Source organism: Chrysochloris asiatica, unplaced genomic scaffold (genome assembly GCF_000296735.1).
Source record: "Chrysochloris asiatica unplaced genomic scaffold, ChrAsi1.0 scaffold00128, whole genome shotgun sequence".
NCBI lineage: Eukaryota > Metazoa > Chordata > Mammalia > Afrosoricida > Chrysochloridae > Chrysochloris > Chrysochloris asiatica.
Window position 1 is genome coordinate 8722115 of NW_006408646.1, and position 16404 is coordinate 8738518.

At 42.3% G+C, this 16404-nt stretch overlaps 1 protein-coding gene across 4 annotated transcripts in view; it reads right to left on the reverse strand.

Moving 5' to 3' along the window:
• Positions 1–2455: 2455 nt before the first annotated feature.
• The window catches only part of EIF4ENIF1 (eukaryotic translation initiation factor 4E nuclear import factor 1), a 53878-nt gene continuing 39929 nt past the window's right edge, over positions 2456–16404 (reverse strand). Inside the window, exons 11-19 of one of the 4 annotated variants that reach the window (XM_006869277.1) lie at positions 14952–15023; positions 14336–14519; positions 13205–13284; positions 11728–11867; positions 10640–10724; positions 9175–9307; positions 4325–4669; positions 3875–4039; positions 2456–3223 (exon numbers count right to left, since the gene is read on the reverse strand). In XM_006869277.1, coding sequence (XP_006869339.1) covers positions 2982–3223; positions 3875–4039; positions 4325–4669; positions 9175–9307; positions 10640–10724; positions 11728–11867; positions 13205–13284; positions 14336–14519; positions 14952–15023 — 1446 coding nt within the window. In that variant the 3' untranslated portion in view covers positions 2456–2981. Of the gene's footprint in view, positions 3224–3874; positions 4040–4324; positions 4670–9174; positions 9308–10639; positions 10725–11727; positions 11871–13204; positions 13285–14335; positions 14520–14951; positions 15024–16404 lie in introns of all 4 variants that reach the window. The other 3 variants (XM_006869276.1, XM_006869279.1, XM_006869278.1) reach the window with 3 other exon arrangements.

Here is a 16404-nt window from a genome sequence, read left to right on the forward strand (position 1 = left end):
ATGTGACTGCAATATCTTAAATTAATTGGATGTGATCTTTAGTCTTTCCCGGGTGTTTTAAGAGGCATTTGAGAACTTGCTACATGGTGTGAGGTGGATACAATGTGACTGCAGTATCTTAAATTAATTGGATGTGATCTTTAGTCCTTCCCCAGTATCTTTCCTAAGTAAATAGTACTGGAGAAAGGAAAAAGTTAAAATCAGTTAAATCACCTGATTATTCCCTACAAGGCTAGCCCATTTTGGGATATGGTTTAGTATGGCAATTGAATAAAGTACCCTGATAGACAGGGTTTGAATCACACACCCACTCCTAATTCTTGAGCCTCCATGTGTCCTTATATAGTGTGGGTTAGTAACAGTCCTGTCTTCTAAGATGGTGATTATTAGTGTTAAGGGAGATGGTACTAGCAAACTCTGCTTACCGTGGTATCTGGCATACAAGCCAGTACTTTGTGAATGTTGACTCTTGTCACGGGCCTTTTCTTTCTGGGCTCCCTGCCTTCCTTAGGCTGAATGTTGAGCTGTTCCCTTGCTGCCTGAACCCCCATGTCAGCCCTGCCCCCAAATCCATATCCAGCGCATCATCAGGTTTTGGGGGCTGTTCTGTCATTGTGGATCCATGTTCTTTCCATCAGGCTACTCCAGTTTGCTGACTTTGCTGGCATACCTCAGTCACAGAATGCTTGCTACACCATCTTGGGCCTTACATTAGATAGAATTCAGTGGGTAATAAAAAGGGCTGAGTCTTGTCTTTTGGAGAAGCCATTTCCCAGAAGCCCACTAGTCAATTTTACTGGGTCTCAGTGGCCACTCCTAAAACAGTATTGGTAAAGGGAATAGAATTACAAATGTGTGTTCACCACTATAAGTTGTCTCCATTCCTGTGTTGTGTTTATGCCTGTTATCCACTGAGAGAGGTGGGCAGTGGATCTGACTTCCCATGGCTGGCTTATAAGACATTCATAGTTTCCTCCTGAAGAAGGCCTGGCTGCACTTGCCATTCATTTTACTCCAGCTTCTCATTCTCACTGACCTCACAAGCACTAACAGCTCAGTTTAGTTTCTTTTTACTTTTGAAGCAATAATATTTACCCCCACTTGACACTAATCATTAAAGGTCGATTTTCCATGAGGGCTGTGTATGGCTCTCTCTTCTTTTACTTGGAAGTTTCCTTCTGCATCCTTAGCTTGTCTTAAACTTCATTTTGTACTTCTTTCAAGTCCTGATTGTTTCTAAACCACCTTTGTTTCAAAGACATATCTTCTTAATTGGCTGAGATAATACTTGCTTCCTGCCCTTACCCTGTCAGTGAACAGACCTTAATAGCTCTTGGAAGATTGCATTCATTTTCTCATTGGCCCCTATCCTCACCTCCAGTCCATTGTGTGCACCAGAAGGTTTACTAAAGTCTATGAATGTCTAGCTTCCATGCTCCTATTCCTACCGATTCTCTCTTCTCTTCAGGCTATCTATCTTGCTGGCTAATGAAATTGCTTTTTGCATAGTGCCACATTTGTTTGTCTGCCCCACCATGCTTAAAAAGAAGCCTTTACTGGCAGCACTAATCCAACCTCCCTGCCCTGTACTTCCAACATGAACATTGGGGGAATAAAGAGGACAGACCCACACTCAGGACTGTATTCAGCTTTCACCTGTGCTAACAAAGCATTTGCAAGAATTCTAACCTTAGGGTTTACTTTTAAAGCTAAAGAGTCACACTGACAATGAACAGTATGGGCCTAATGAAGTTGAATGAAAAGTACTAAGAGAGGGATCTCAGGCAGGGTGGGCAGCTTCAGATTATAACCAATACCTCAAATATGCTAAACTTTGCTGTCTTTTAGTCAAAATCCACCTTGCTCTTAACTTGATAAATAAATGAAAACTTTCTTCCCTTTTTTCCAGTGCTGTTTATGTAGTTCAAGTGAATAATGGGCTGAGGAAGAAGATACAGCATACAGGCTTCAGAGTAGGGAAGTTCTGAATGGAAAAAGATAGGATTCAAACAGAACTCTGGCCCCATTTTTTTTTCCCTACAGAGGGTTTGAGCTAGAGAAACAAGATGGTAGCTAACTATTGCCTTTTGCCTCAATCAGTGTGGATTTGCTGCTGGTTTTACACCTGAGGCAGGAAGAATGGGAGAAACTGCTATATACATGATTTCATCAATGAACAAGTTTTTAGTAGTTTGGTTTTATCTTCAAAACATATTATAAACATTCTTGTACTAACCAAGGATGTTTATAATATGATGTCTAAGAGAGCTCAGATTAACTGAAGACCCATTTGGGACTCCAGGGCTTAAGAAAAGTCATAGATTTCTTCTAAATGTTCATCTGCATGGCATTTAAAAGAAATATTTAGAACTTATTCCACAAGAACCTACAATGTCACATGTTAGATTAGAAACATGGGACAAGAGATTCAGGGAAGAAATAAACACAATAATACCACTGACTTCATTCACACACTTAGCATATGCAACTTTAATCAACCAAAAAAAAAAGTCCCAAATGTACAAGTGAAAAAAAACACCAAAATGTTGACACAGGCTTAACTAATATCAGCTACTTTTATGTACAGCTGTATAAGTTCAAAAAAGCTATCCTATATGTATATACAAAAGTTGTTTATACACAGGTCTGTACATAAGGGTCTATACATTCATTTCCTCAGAACCCTTAGGTGCCGACACCAACACTTCATTCACATATCTTACAAAAAAAAAGGACTGTTTTCAGGATGGACAGTATTGCCTCCTGTGTTCAGACCGTGGGTTCCACTGATGGGCTAAGAGACCCTTTCACCACAATGCAGACCACATCTGATGCATGGACATCCATTCTAAAGGCCCCCAAACAGTTTCATCAGATTGTTCCAAAATAAAAGCCAGTAAAGCAACCCTGGATGAGGAAGCAGAGTCCTGACTTAACTGTCACTCTAGGTCCAGGCTTAGGTGAACCTCACCCTGTGCTGCTCACTGTCGGTATTCCAGCTCGTCCACACTGATGACTTTGGCAGGCATGGAGGGCAGGGGCTGCTGCAGCACATCCGAGCCAAACCACTTGGCCAGGCCCACGGGAGAGCTGCTCCTCTGGCTGGGGCGGTGCTCCAGCTGGGCATGCACGTGGGGCAGGCCTGACCGGCTGGGCACATTCTGAGGGGTGATTGGAACGCTGACAGCTGCTGCCTGAGAGCCAGAGCCTGGAGGGTGCAGAACTGTGGGGATGAAAAGAGTTAGCACTGCATGTGGGGAGAGTAGTTCTGTACTATATATATCCTGTTTTACTCAAAACTTCTAAGACCTCAAAAAGTCTGTATCAGATTTATTCTACCATTTCTTCAGGAAGCATGCAAACTGCCAACACAACCAGAAGATTAGTTAAGTGCCCTCAAATCTGTCCCAAATTTATAGCAACCCTGTACAGGGTTTCTGAGGAGCAATTGGTGAATCTGAACCACCAACTTTTTGGTTCAAACCAACCTTGCAGTTAAAAAACTGACTTAGAAAAGAAGCCATCTGGGTTATGTAAGAGCCCATCCTGAGTAATATAACCACTACCTGGACCATGCCAAATGGTCACATCTCAGAAAACACAGCTGATGAGAATGCATCTACCACAGAAGGGCCTATGCTGAACCTCTGTTCAAAAGATCCTAATGAAAACAAGTACATACTTGCCTCTACTACTGCCTTTGAAAGAATAATAATCCCAAATCTCACTGAGGTTGGATGACTTCATTTTATGCTCTCTAGTGAACCCCACTCTCTGACTAGGAGATTGAGGATGTGCTAGTTTCCATTCATCCCCTATGCTGAAAATGTCCAGAAGAAAGCTCCAAGTTTACTGAGCCCCTTGCTGTGCCTACCTGAGCGCTGTAACTGCTGCTGCATCACTGCCAGATGCAGAGGTGTCCCAGGACGAGGGTTTAGAAGAGGGTGACTGGTGGCAGGTAAAGGGTAAAAAGGCTGACCCAGGATTGGACCAGATATTCCCTGTAAATGAGTCAGATCCATCCCAGGAGGAAGCACACCTATTAAGTAAAGAAAAGAAACTGTTTAGCAATCAATCCTGGACATTTCAACTTCAATTTTGCTCATCTAGAAGTTTAAGAATCAAGAATGCTTGAGCTAAATCCCCAATCCTAATGGACTGGGATTGGACCCACTGCCCATTAGTTAGATGGAAGCATCTAAAGACAGTTTTCTGGGTACGAAATTTTCCTGTAACAGTACAGCCACTTCATCGGTGCCACCAACTGTTGTCTTAACAACCCCAGAGACCTATAACATACACCAAACCCAGATCAGAAACTCACCAGCTTGGAGCAAACTTGGAAGATGCTGTGGGTGTGCTCCCTGGGCCAGCATCCTTTGGACCAGCCCTGGGTGAAGCTGGTGAGCAGGCCGAACAATGGGTACATGGGGGACGAGAGGAACTTGGTGGACAGGACGGAGAAAAGGTGCTCCTGAAACTGGTGAAGCCAAGGTGGGTGTTTTTCTCCCGGTTGCTTTAGGTCGATAGTCTTGTTCTTTGGCGTAACGGTTGGTTTGGGACAGTGGGGTAGAGCATGAAGACCGCTGCAAGGTTGACATTTTAGGGTTTGTGGTGGGAGAAGAGTCTCGCTCGGCAGTGGACACAGAGTTAGATGATACGTGGTTCTCTGTAAGGATCCAGACAAAGAATATTTGGGTACTGGCAAACTTCTCCTGAACACTTTGGCCTCCAAGTAGAGTAAATGTCATTTCTTAAAAAGTTCCCATTTCTTTTTGATCCCTTCAACAAATTCAGAGGTCAGCATGGTGGGGTACCTAATGAGGCCCAGAACACAGATTATGAATCAAGGTAATGGGTTGTTGTTGTTAAGTGCTGTGGAGTCGATTCTGACCCATAGCGACTGGTGAGCTTGAACCACCAATCTTGCAGTTCAAACGACTTTGCAGGTTAGAGACAAAGTTGGGACTAGATCCAAGTTTTCAGTCTTCCAGCTCCTCAATATTTTTGCTTTGTTTTGAAAAATCAAAGACTCTGAAGTTCTTAAAGCCCATGTCTATTCTTTAATCGTCCCAAACCAGGAATAGGCATGGGCAAGTGACCCTGGCAAATCACATGCCTGGTGGTCTGACTCAGTTGGGCTCTGACTTGTCAGCTTTGAAGTAAATACCTTTTACTTAGCCTAAAGGAAGGTCACCTGGTATGGCACTGTGGGTTAATGCACCAGACCTCAAAGCTGTTGTCTCAAAAGCTCGTATCCATTTCCTATATTCTTTTAGGAGGTGGCCTCCTATACTCTTCATCCACTGTACAAATGTTGCCCACTTAACCTTCACAGACTAAAGCTGGTTAGCTATAATCACTGGCCAAATACATGTACTAGTTCAAGGATCTTAAAGACCTCCACCACTCTCCTATCAGTCTGTCATATGTGGTGACTCCATGTGGCTGTGATGCTGGAAGCTAGGCCAGCAGTATTTTAAATGTAAGCAGGGTCATCCAAAGTAGATCTGAATGTTTAGCCACTGAAAACCTTATGGATAGCAATGGAACAGTGTCAGATAGTACCAGAGTATTGAATACTGAAAACATGAATAGTACCAGAATGTTGTCAGATACAGTGCCAAAAGATGAGCTGTGCAGGATAAAAGACACTCAGAATATGACAGGGGAAGAGGTGCCTCCTTAAAGTAGAGCTGACCATAATGAAATGAACATAATAAAGCTTTCAGAGTCTTCATTTGATGAAGAACAACCCGAAATGAGGAGAATGAGCTGTAAACATCCATTAATCAGAACATGCAACGTACAAGTGCGACTCTAGGAAAACTGAAAGTTGTCAAAATGAAATGAAACACAAAGACATACTCTCAGCAGGGCTGAGCTGAAATGGACTGGTACTGACCATTTTGAATCTGACAATCATGGTTTAATGACAAAGAAAAATGGTGTCGTACTCATCATCAAAAAGAACTTATTTCAAGATGTATCTTGAAGTATGATGCTGTGATGATAAGATAATATACACACACCTACAAGGAAGATGAGTTAATACCACTATTCAAATTTATGCACCAAACACTAACGTCAGTGACAATTAAATTGAAAAATTCTACCAACTTCTTCAGTTTGAAATTATGCAATAAAGATGTATTGGTAATTACTAGTGATTGGAATGAAAAGTTTAGAAATGCAAGACTAGTGGTTGGAAAATATGGTTTTGGCTATAGAAATGATGCTTAAGATCAAATGACAGAATTTTGCAAGACTAATTAATGATTTCTTTATTGCAAATACCTTTTTTAAAAACAACATAAAAGACTACTAGAGAGGATCTCTGTTAGTGTAGAGGATTATGAGTGGAGCTGCTAACCTAAAGGTCAGCAGTTCAAATCTATCTACCAGCTGCCCCATGGGAGAAAGATGAGGCTTTCTGCTCCCACAAAGATTTACAGCCTCGTAAACCCTATGCAGGGTTACTATGAGTCAGAACAGACTCTCCATGGCACATCACCACCACCAAAAGGCTACTCTACACATGGACCTCACCAGATGGCATACAAAGAAGTCAAATTGACTACATCTGTGGAAAGAGATGGTGAAAAAACTGCGTATCAGCCAAAACAAGGCCAGGAGCAGATTGTGGAACAGACCATTAGTTGCTCATATGCAAGTTCAGGATGATGATGAAGACAATTGAAACAAGTCCACAAGAGCCAAAATTTGACCTTGAACATATCTCACCTGAATTTAGAAATCTCAAGAACAGATTTGTTTGATGTATTAGGCACTAATGATTGAAGACCAGCAAGCAGAGTTGTAGGATAACACCAAGAATATCATACAGAAAGGAGGCAAAAAGTCATTAGGAAGTCAAGAAATAAGAAAAAGACAAAAATTGACTTCAGAAGAGACTCTGACTCTGAAATTTGCCCTCTAGAGATGCTAAAGCAAATGCAAGAAATGAGGTAAAAGACATGAGCAGAAAATTTCAAAGGGCAGCTTGAGAAGACAAAGTCAGGTAACATAATGAAATGTGCAAAGACCCGGTATTAGAATATCAAAAAGGAAGAATGTGCACAGCATTTCTCAAGCTAAAAGAATAGTAGAAAAAATTTAAGCCTCAACTTGCAGTACTGTAGGATTCTATGGTAGCGTAGTGGTAACGAATCAGGCTGCTAACCTCAAGGTCGCAGTTCAAAACTACCAGTGGTTTGGCGGGAGAAAGATGAGGCGGCCTGATCCCGTAAAGGTTTATAGCCTCGGAAACCCTATATAGGGTCACTATATGAGTTGGACCTGACTCCATGGTACTTAACAACAGTGGGCAAAGTATTGAATGATGAAGAAAGCATCAAAAGAAGATGGAAGAAATACACACAGTCACTGTACCAAAAAGAAATGGACAATGTTCAACTAATTACAAACTCCAGCATGTGATCAAGAGCCAAAGGTACATGTCCAAAGGAAGATGTCCAAGGTGCTCGGAAAGCACTAGCAAAGAACACAACTCTGGGACAAACTGATGCACCACTGCAGGTACTCACCTATGCAAAGAAATCTGGAACATAGCTACCTGGCCAACTGACTGCCCATTCCAAAGAGAGGTGACCCAACAGAATGTGAAAATCATCAGACAGTATCATTAACATCACATGCAAGTAAAATTCTGCTAAAGATAATTTTAAAATGGCTGCAAGCGTACATTGACAGGGAACTGCCAAAAGTTTAAGGACGTGGAACAAGGGATATCATTACTGATGTCAGGTGTATCTTGGCTGAAAGCAGAGAGTACCAGGAAGATGTTTACCTGTGTTTTATTGACTCTGCAAAGGCTTTTGACTGTGTGGATCATAACAAGATATGGACTACATTTGGAGAAGGACTATTCCTGAACACTTAATTGTGCTCATGAGGAAACTACACAGACCAAGAGCCAGTTGTTCAAACAAGGGGACACTGAATGGTGTAAATCAGGATAGGTGTGTACCAAGGTTGTATCCTTCCACCATACTTAGTCAACCTGTCTGCTAAGCAAATCATCTTGAGAAACTGGATTCTATGAAGAAGAACATGGGATTAAGATTGAAGGGGGACTCATTGACAACCTGTGATATGCAAATGACACAACCTTGCTTGCTAAAAGCAAAAGGACTTAAAATACCTACTAATAAGGATCAAAGACCACAGTCTTCCATATGGTTTACACCTTAATGTAAAGAAAACAAAAATCCTCACCACTGGATCAATAAATAATAACATGAGAAATGGAGAAAAGACTGAAGATACTAAAGACTTCATTTTGGTTGGATCCACTATCAACATTCATGGAAACAGTAGTCAAGAAATCAAATGATGTATTAGATAATCGGCTGCACAGTTTCTTTTAAGTGTTTCAAGATCAAAAGACATCAGTTTGTGAACTAAGATGCACTTAACTCAATCCTTGGTGTTTTCAATAACTTCCTATGTATACGAAACTTGGACAGTGAATAAGCAAGACCATAGAAGAGTTGAGGCATTTGACTTATGGTGTTGGAGGAGAATATTAAAAATACCATGAACTTCCAAGGTGACAAATCTATGTTGGAAGAAGGACAGCCAGAATGCTCTTGAGAAGCCAAGATGGCAACACTTTGTCTCTCATACATACTTGGGACATATCAGGAGGGATCAGTCCCTGGAGAAAGATTATCATGTTAGGTAAAGTGGAAAGTCAGGGAAAAACAGTATGACTAACGAGGTAGACTGGCATAGTGGCAGCAGCAATGTGCTCAAGCTTAATGATTATAAGGATGACGCAGGACCAGGCAGTGTTTTATTCTGTTGTGCATAAGGTTGCTATGAGTTGGAACCAACTTGATGGTACTGAACAACAACAAAAAAATTTAAGTTCCAAAATGAACCTTATTTTCCCTATTTAATATTCACAACACTCTTAGATCATAATTTTGAGCACTGGACTGCAAGGTCAGTTTAAATTGCAAGGTTGGCAGTTCAAACCTACCAACTGTTGCTTGGAAATCCTATACAGGGTCACTATGACCTGACTCAACACATCTCACTGTCAGACACAGAACATGGTCTTGCCCAGGGCTTTCCCAACAATCTGGTCAAGCCTGTGCTCTCTCCATCAAACATGTTTGGGGACAGTGCCTCTCATCCCTACAGTACCTTCACTGGTTTTCTGAGTGTCCTCTTTACTGTCAGCAGCTGCTGCTTTTCCAGATGCTGGTTCGTCCTTGCTTTTCTCTTTGCTCTCATACATCTTACGAATCACTGAGGTAGGAGTGAACGAAGGAGAAAGCTGCAAAGAAAAATGCTTAAGAATTAACACACTGTCTAAGTGTCTCTTCCTATCTAGTCAGGATTAAACAGTCATGATGATCAATAAACTGAGAGTCCCTACGTCTGCAACAGGGCAGAGCCAACTCCAACATTTTGATTTCCAGTTGCTAGGAGAAATAAACAGCATGGAGCTGAAAGTAAGGGTCACACAGGTTACTTTCATCAAAACCTGAATTAAGCTCTAGAACAAAGGTAGTTACAGCTCAAAACTTCAGCCTACCTGTGTCTGTGATGGTGGTGGACCTGCTGATACTGCCTTTGCGTCAGCCGTTTCCCCAGCCTGGCATTAGGACATTTGGGAAAGGACATTTCAGAGACAACCCCAGAACCTAGGTTACCTTTCTCCCTTGGCTACCAGATAATTCTCATTAGGGTTCACCATTTTGGGACATTTCCATCTCTTCACTGTGTGTGACTACTTTGATGACTGTATTATGCATGTTCCTTTTTTCATTACACAACTCTAAGTCCTTGTTGATGGGAGACAGGGTAAGAATTAGCTACAGATAAATTTTTCTTCTAGACTTTATCTTTAAGGTCGTTAGTGAGCAGACCAACCTGCAGACCAACCTGGAGTCCTGAAGCACATAGTAATATACATAGTTATACTTGTCCATCAGCCTCAACTAAGCGATCCAGGTCTTTGGGGAGTGAAACTCTTTTATAGTGATGGTACATATGTTATTTAAATGATTGTATATGCCTGAGTGTTTTTGTGTACATCAAAAAAAAAACAAACAAAAAAACAGAGGAAGTAGAAGCAAATACTGTTGATTTATGGAGGGGATTATAATCATTGCAATGATACGAAATATGATAGAATGAGTGTAAAACTGATGTTCTTCCATGTAAACTATCACTCAATGCACAAAAGCTTTAAATATATCTATATATACACCTCGTTTTCAGTTATAGAGAACAGAATATGAATATGTCAACTCCCCAGCATGTGCCACTAGACCTTCCAAGATCTGACCCCAGTCAGCCTTCTAGCCTCACATCCTGTCCTTCACTCTTGTCTTCTCCCCAAAGCAACTATTCATTTGTCTGAACTGAACATAGTACATCTCCTGTGCCCTGGCCACGCTCCTTTACCTGCTGGAACACACCTTCTCCAGTACAAGGGCTTCATTAGATTCCTACCAGATTGTACTGAAAGAAGAAGCCCTAACAAGTAGGTAGCTGTGAAAGATGTTATTCCCATGGAAAGCACTAGGGGATATGTAAGGCAAAGTGGTGTGACATAACCAAATAGGGAAAAATCTAAAGGTCATTCACAAAGGTCACTGACCATGCTTGTGATGGAGGCAGATGGGGCGGGGGAAGAGGAATTCCCTTGATGCACAGATGCTGGCGACTTGGTCACTCGCTGCTGCCTGTGAAAAAACCAAGTATCAGTGTGAGTACTGAGCTGCTGAAATCTACGTCCTAAAACCAGATGTTTTAGGTCAGCCTAGGAATGCAACTTCTCCTTTCTCTTATCCAGTTCACTTTCCCCAGTGCTTAATAGGTGCCCAGTATACGCCAAGGCATACACTAAAGCTTAGTGAGACATTTCCAACCTTCCCAAGAGCTCTAGTCCAGTGCGGGTGACACTGACCAAGGCACAATGGGAAAAATGAAGGGCCAAAGGAATGACAGCACACAATTTAAACTGGGGGTGAGCAACAAGAAGTTACAAGATGACTCTGTGCTAGGTACTGGGGTTACAAGTCTAAAACCCCTGCCCTGTTGGAGACTGCATTCTAGTGTCTGCAGAAAAGGAGCTTCTGCAGGCCAGGAGTCGGTAAACCCAGAGTAGGCTAGAAGGTGGTTAAGTATAAGAAAACAATGGAGCAGTGACAGGGAGATACACAGGGTGTTCAGGGAGGCCCTGAGAGGCTAAACATCTGATGCAAAACATAAAAGTTCCACCGACACTGACTTGGCTTTACTGCTAGTTTTGAGTTAAGTCACACTTTAAAACCTAAGTTTCAGTCACAGTAAAATAGTTGACTCCGTCAACCTCAGAGGGCTGTTGCCAAGATCCAACATGAGTGGAAGTACTCTGAAAGTCACAAATCTTACCAGTGACTACCAGGTATACATACTACATTGTCCAGAGACACCAAGGTAAAGGGACAGTGAGGTAAATAGGGCAGGAAGCATTCTTTCTACGTTACCAGTTAACAAACTGAAACCAAAACAGTGCTTTACAAATCAAGAACACAAACAAAAACATCACACTGCAAAGTGAAGCCCCTGCAGTAGAATGAATTCAATCTTCTTTATTAGGAAGGCCTTCCCTGCCATGTGCTGCACAACATAATCAGATCATCAGTGTATGAATCTAAGGAAAATGCCTTTGTCAATCCAACATGGGTAGGATCAATGACTTACCTGTTTCTGAATCCATCTCTGGTTCGGTCCACCTGTGGTTTGCCAAAACCAGGTTGGTAGAAGTTTGCTGTCTGCAATGCAAGGTCATGTGGCAAGGCCAGGCCCTCCAAAGCAGCCTGTTGCAGTTCTAGCTGGCTCATCTGCTGAAGAGGAGCAGCAGAGTAGGGTCAGCCGAAGAATGAAGACAATATACTTATGTAGGGCAGTGAATTACGTGATATGGGACTTCTAGTCATACTGTTATAAGTGCCATTGAGTCTGTTCCGACTCACAGCAACCCTGTATAGGGTTTCTAAGGAGTGGATGGTGGGTTTGAACTGCTGACCTTACCATTAGAAACCCTGTGTTTATCCTACAGTGCCACACCAGGACTTACTTTGAATGACTGAGTAGAATTATGCAAATGTGCTTGTGGCTCACCATGGGGCATTAGACAGCTCTAAAGTAATGTAAATAGGGTACATGACACCCTTGTAGGGGTGGGACCATGTAAATAAGATGTGTGAACCCTAACAAGGGGATTGGTCAGTTTAGCCATCTCACTAGGTTTAAAATGCACCATCCAAGAGCCAGAAAGGGCGATCTCACTACCATCAGGACAGAAGAGCCAATTGTGGATATCATATGCTTTGGACCTAAGATTCCTGTGCTGAACTTTTTTGATCCGGGAGACAGAGAGTTTTGACACCAGAGAGAACAAGCAGCAGCAGAGAAATAGTGGCAGCAGAACCAAGAGCATGAGACATAGTGGGTGGGTTTCCCAGTTCACAGAGTGAGAAAACTGAGTGCTTGCTGGTGTCATGGGATATCTCTGAGTACTGATTTGGAGAAAGTAGGATTGCCAACCCACAGAGCTAGAACTGAGTGCCTTTGGGCAGAAGCTTACTTTGGGCCTCTATCAGCAGAGCTAAAAGAGCTTTGAAACACCTGCCGACAAAGTGCAGGGGCCACAGGGTCTAGATGTCTGCAGACACTGCTGAGAAGAGGCTGACCTCATTGAAGAACTGGATCCTGAGTCATTCCTGAAGCTGAATTGTAACCTGTTACTTCTCTAATAAACCCCGTAATTTGAGTATTTGTCTGAGTTCTATGTGGTCACTGCAATGAATTATGGAACCCGGCAAAGAAGTAGAGTGTGTGGTGGGAATGACTATTGATGGCAGAACTGTGTGAAGTCAGAGGTCAGACACCTCCCCAGGCCATTGTACAGCTTTATACAAACATGTCATAGAAAGCTATGGTTAAGCAGCAGCTGAGGAAAGCAGACACTACAAACCTGACTTACCTGTGCTGCTGTTAACCAAGCAGGATTTTTACTGTGTGCTACTTTAGTTGCACAGGAATATTCTAGCCTTCACTGAAACTGAATTAGTTTGAAACCACTTCCTAGAAAATCATTATAGTATTCTCCATCCCACAAAAGCAACAAGAATGTTGAAAAGCAGCAAACTGAGTTTGAGAAAGAGCTTGGCCTGACCTGGGCTGTGATGGGGCTCATGGGCTTGCGCATGCCTTGGAAAGGGTCTCCGAGCAGCTGCTGCGGTCCTGGTGTGAAACCTGTTGGGAAAGTTACCATATTGATGAGTAACAGCCCTGAGGCACTATCACTGACTGGGCTGACAGAAGTCCCTCTTCCACTGTCGTACATGAACCTCAACTAGTGTTTGGGGTGACCATCCTCACTAAGCAGTTGGCTTAGCTCCTTTCTGAGCAAAGACCTCTATCTGGGAGGAAGAGCTCTTCTAGCCAGTGACCAAACCAGCTGGTACCAAAGCAGAGACCACACTATTGCCATTCATCTCCCTGCTCTGGAAAGAAAGGGTGATTTCAAACACTGTCTCTCAGGATGTGGCTGGAGGGGTCAGAGTGGTCAGCCAGCAGTTTCAGGTGGTCAGCAAGGTCTAGGAAATTTTGTACAAGCACTTTACTATGACTGCTTTCCTGGAAGTGCATCATCTGGCCGTATTCTGAATTAGGCACCAAAGAAAAACCAACATATTGTTACTAAGTTGATTCTAACTTGTAGTGACCCTACAGGCCCGGGTAAAGCTGCCCCAGAGAGTTCCTAAGGCTGTTAATGTTAACCAAGAGAGACGGCCACTCCTTTCCCACCCCCGGCTAAGTGGCTGGTAGGGTTCAACAGCTCTTAACCCCTGGGCCATTAGGGCCCCAAACTAGCTGCAGAGCTGTTTAACTCACCTTCTAGGTGAGCGTTACACAGTTTCACTAGCTTAGAGAGAGCCACTACTTTTAACAAGGAAAAGCCTAAGAAGTCTAATGATTAAATTTACCAAAAAAGACAACCAATTTAGAGCACTCTCAACAAGGGTGGTGTAAATTAAACAACATACCATGAACACAGCATGAACTCACCTAGAAGGGCAGCTGGATAATCCTCATAAGTCCCCTTCCCTCCACCAAAAAAGGAAAAAAAAGTACATATTTTCTCCCATTAACGTATAATCAATTTATAAGCATCTTTTAAACCCTTCAAGGGTGTCCATCTGAAATCTTTACCAGTTGTAAAGGACAACTATAACCTATACAGAGGGATGGAGGGAATGCAATACATGGGTGGAAGAAGCCTTTATGCACAAGGGTTTTTTACCAATTGGTGATGATATTCTAGGGCGAAGGTAGTCTGCAGAGGCTGCTCGCGTTTGGAACACATGTGACAAGGGAGGAGAGGATGCTCTTTGGCCCAGTAGAGATGCTGTTGGCTCCAAGCTCCCCATAAGGCCACTCAGAAGATTGGAAGATGCAGGTCTCTGAACTGGTGGACCCAGAAGTTCCTAAAGGCAGAAAAGGCATATTTCTGTGAACAAACCTACTTCCTTCTCCTAATCAGGGGCTATGGATTATGGGAAACTTTTTGGAAAGCAAATGATGAGTGTTTCTCAGGCTCCACTGAAGGACTGGCATACTTGGAACACATTTCTCTAAAAATTCAGCTGGCAACATTTGTTTTAAGTTAGTACAACAAATTAAGGTTTGATACTTTCTCAAACTCCATAGGAATTACAAGCCTGAAAACTGACAATCAAGGGCTTACAGAGTCCAATTTTCTTAGCTATATCCTCCCAGTTCAGACCACCAGCAACATCACACCCGTGTTTGCCAGGCAACAATTTAATTCACTAAGGCCTGAATCTGGACATTACACCATCAGTTCAAAGGATTACAGTTCAGTACTCGGCAGTCTCACTACAACATTGTCCAAGTACCTGAAGGATGTTCTTAGGGACCGGCTGGCCTGGAATCTCAGCAGAGGATATCAAATGGCTTTCAAGGTTTCGCTAAAAAAGTCAAAGGAAAACAAACGTTTTAATCTTCTTACAAAATTTACTGCTAGGTTAAATGGGGACCAGAAGAAAGCACAAACCCACCCCTCTAAAGAAGCTGACGACATTGAATAGGAGAACAATGTTCTAGTCACAGAAAGTTAACAGTTCCACTCTCTCATATGGATCCTAACAATCTAGGAATGAAAAGAAACTCCACTTGTACAGGCAGAGTCCATCAGAAAAGGCTTTTTACCATGAGGTAGCCATTTTGCTATTTCTAATACCACAGCCAATAGAAAGGAGAAAGATGATGATGAAACTAGGAACATTTATGTAGTAAGATGCTACAAGTAGGAAAAACCAGATTAATTTAGATTTGAATTTCAAGCAATCTGTGCTACCCATTATCTTTAACTAGACTTACAGACGACTTGATGGTACCAAAATCCTATAAACAAGATGCAATATCTGGCCAGATTTATTGTATTTCATTGTTTAAAAATGTTCCAAGATGGTCTGATATACAAGGCAAAATTCAACTCTTTTGCTCTTTGCTCTTTTATCACAGCAGCTATTACAGTTGGACATCCAACATGCATTACCTCCCCCTCTTTAGGACATGTTCAAATCCACTGAGGTCTGCCTCAATGGAAGGTCCTTTGGCATGACAAACAGAACAAAGACAGCCAAGTGTTTACTTGCTGGTGTTAGAACTAGAATTAAATGCAATGATTTTAATAAGATCTCTAAGAGTCATTTTACTGAATTCCATCTGACAAGAAGCAATCAGCTATCATGACTAACTGCAATTATCACAATTATAAAGGATAAAAGTTTTGTAACACAAAGCAGGAGTTGTTAATCTTACATTCCAGGAACAAAGGACCCTAGAACCATCAAGGGATAAGAGCACAAGCAGAATGTGGGACCCTATCCAGAGAAGCAGTGACACCAGAGATGGAGGCAGAGATGAGGACATGGAGAAAGAGAGCAGCTGAGGACTCATGGAAAGAGAAAGGCTGTGTGCTGGCGACCAGGAGGCAGGCTTGCAGAATGTGCCCTTTGTTTAAATAAAATACTCCTGAGTGTTTCTGTGTACACCCCGCCCCCCTCCCAAAAAAAAGAGGGACTACAAACAAATGCTGTTGAATGGTGAGGCATGGAAGGGATTGTAATCAGCAATGAAACAAATTATAATAGGATGAGTGTAAACCCATGTTCTCCCAAGTAAAACTATCACTCAATTCACAATAAAAATGTTAAAACAACAAAAAAGAAACAATAGGCTACTTTATACTGTTGTTGTTGTCAGGTGCCATCGAGTCGGAACCGACTCATAGTGACCCCATGCACAGCAGAACGAAATAATGTTCGATCCTGGGCCAACCTCACT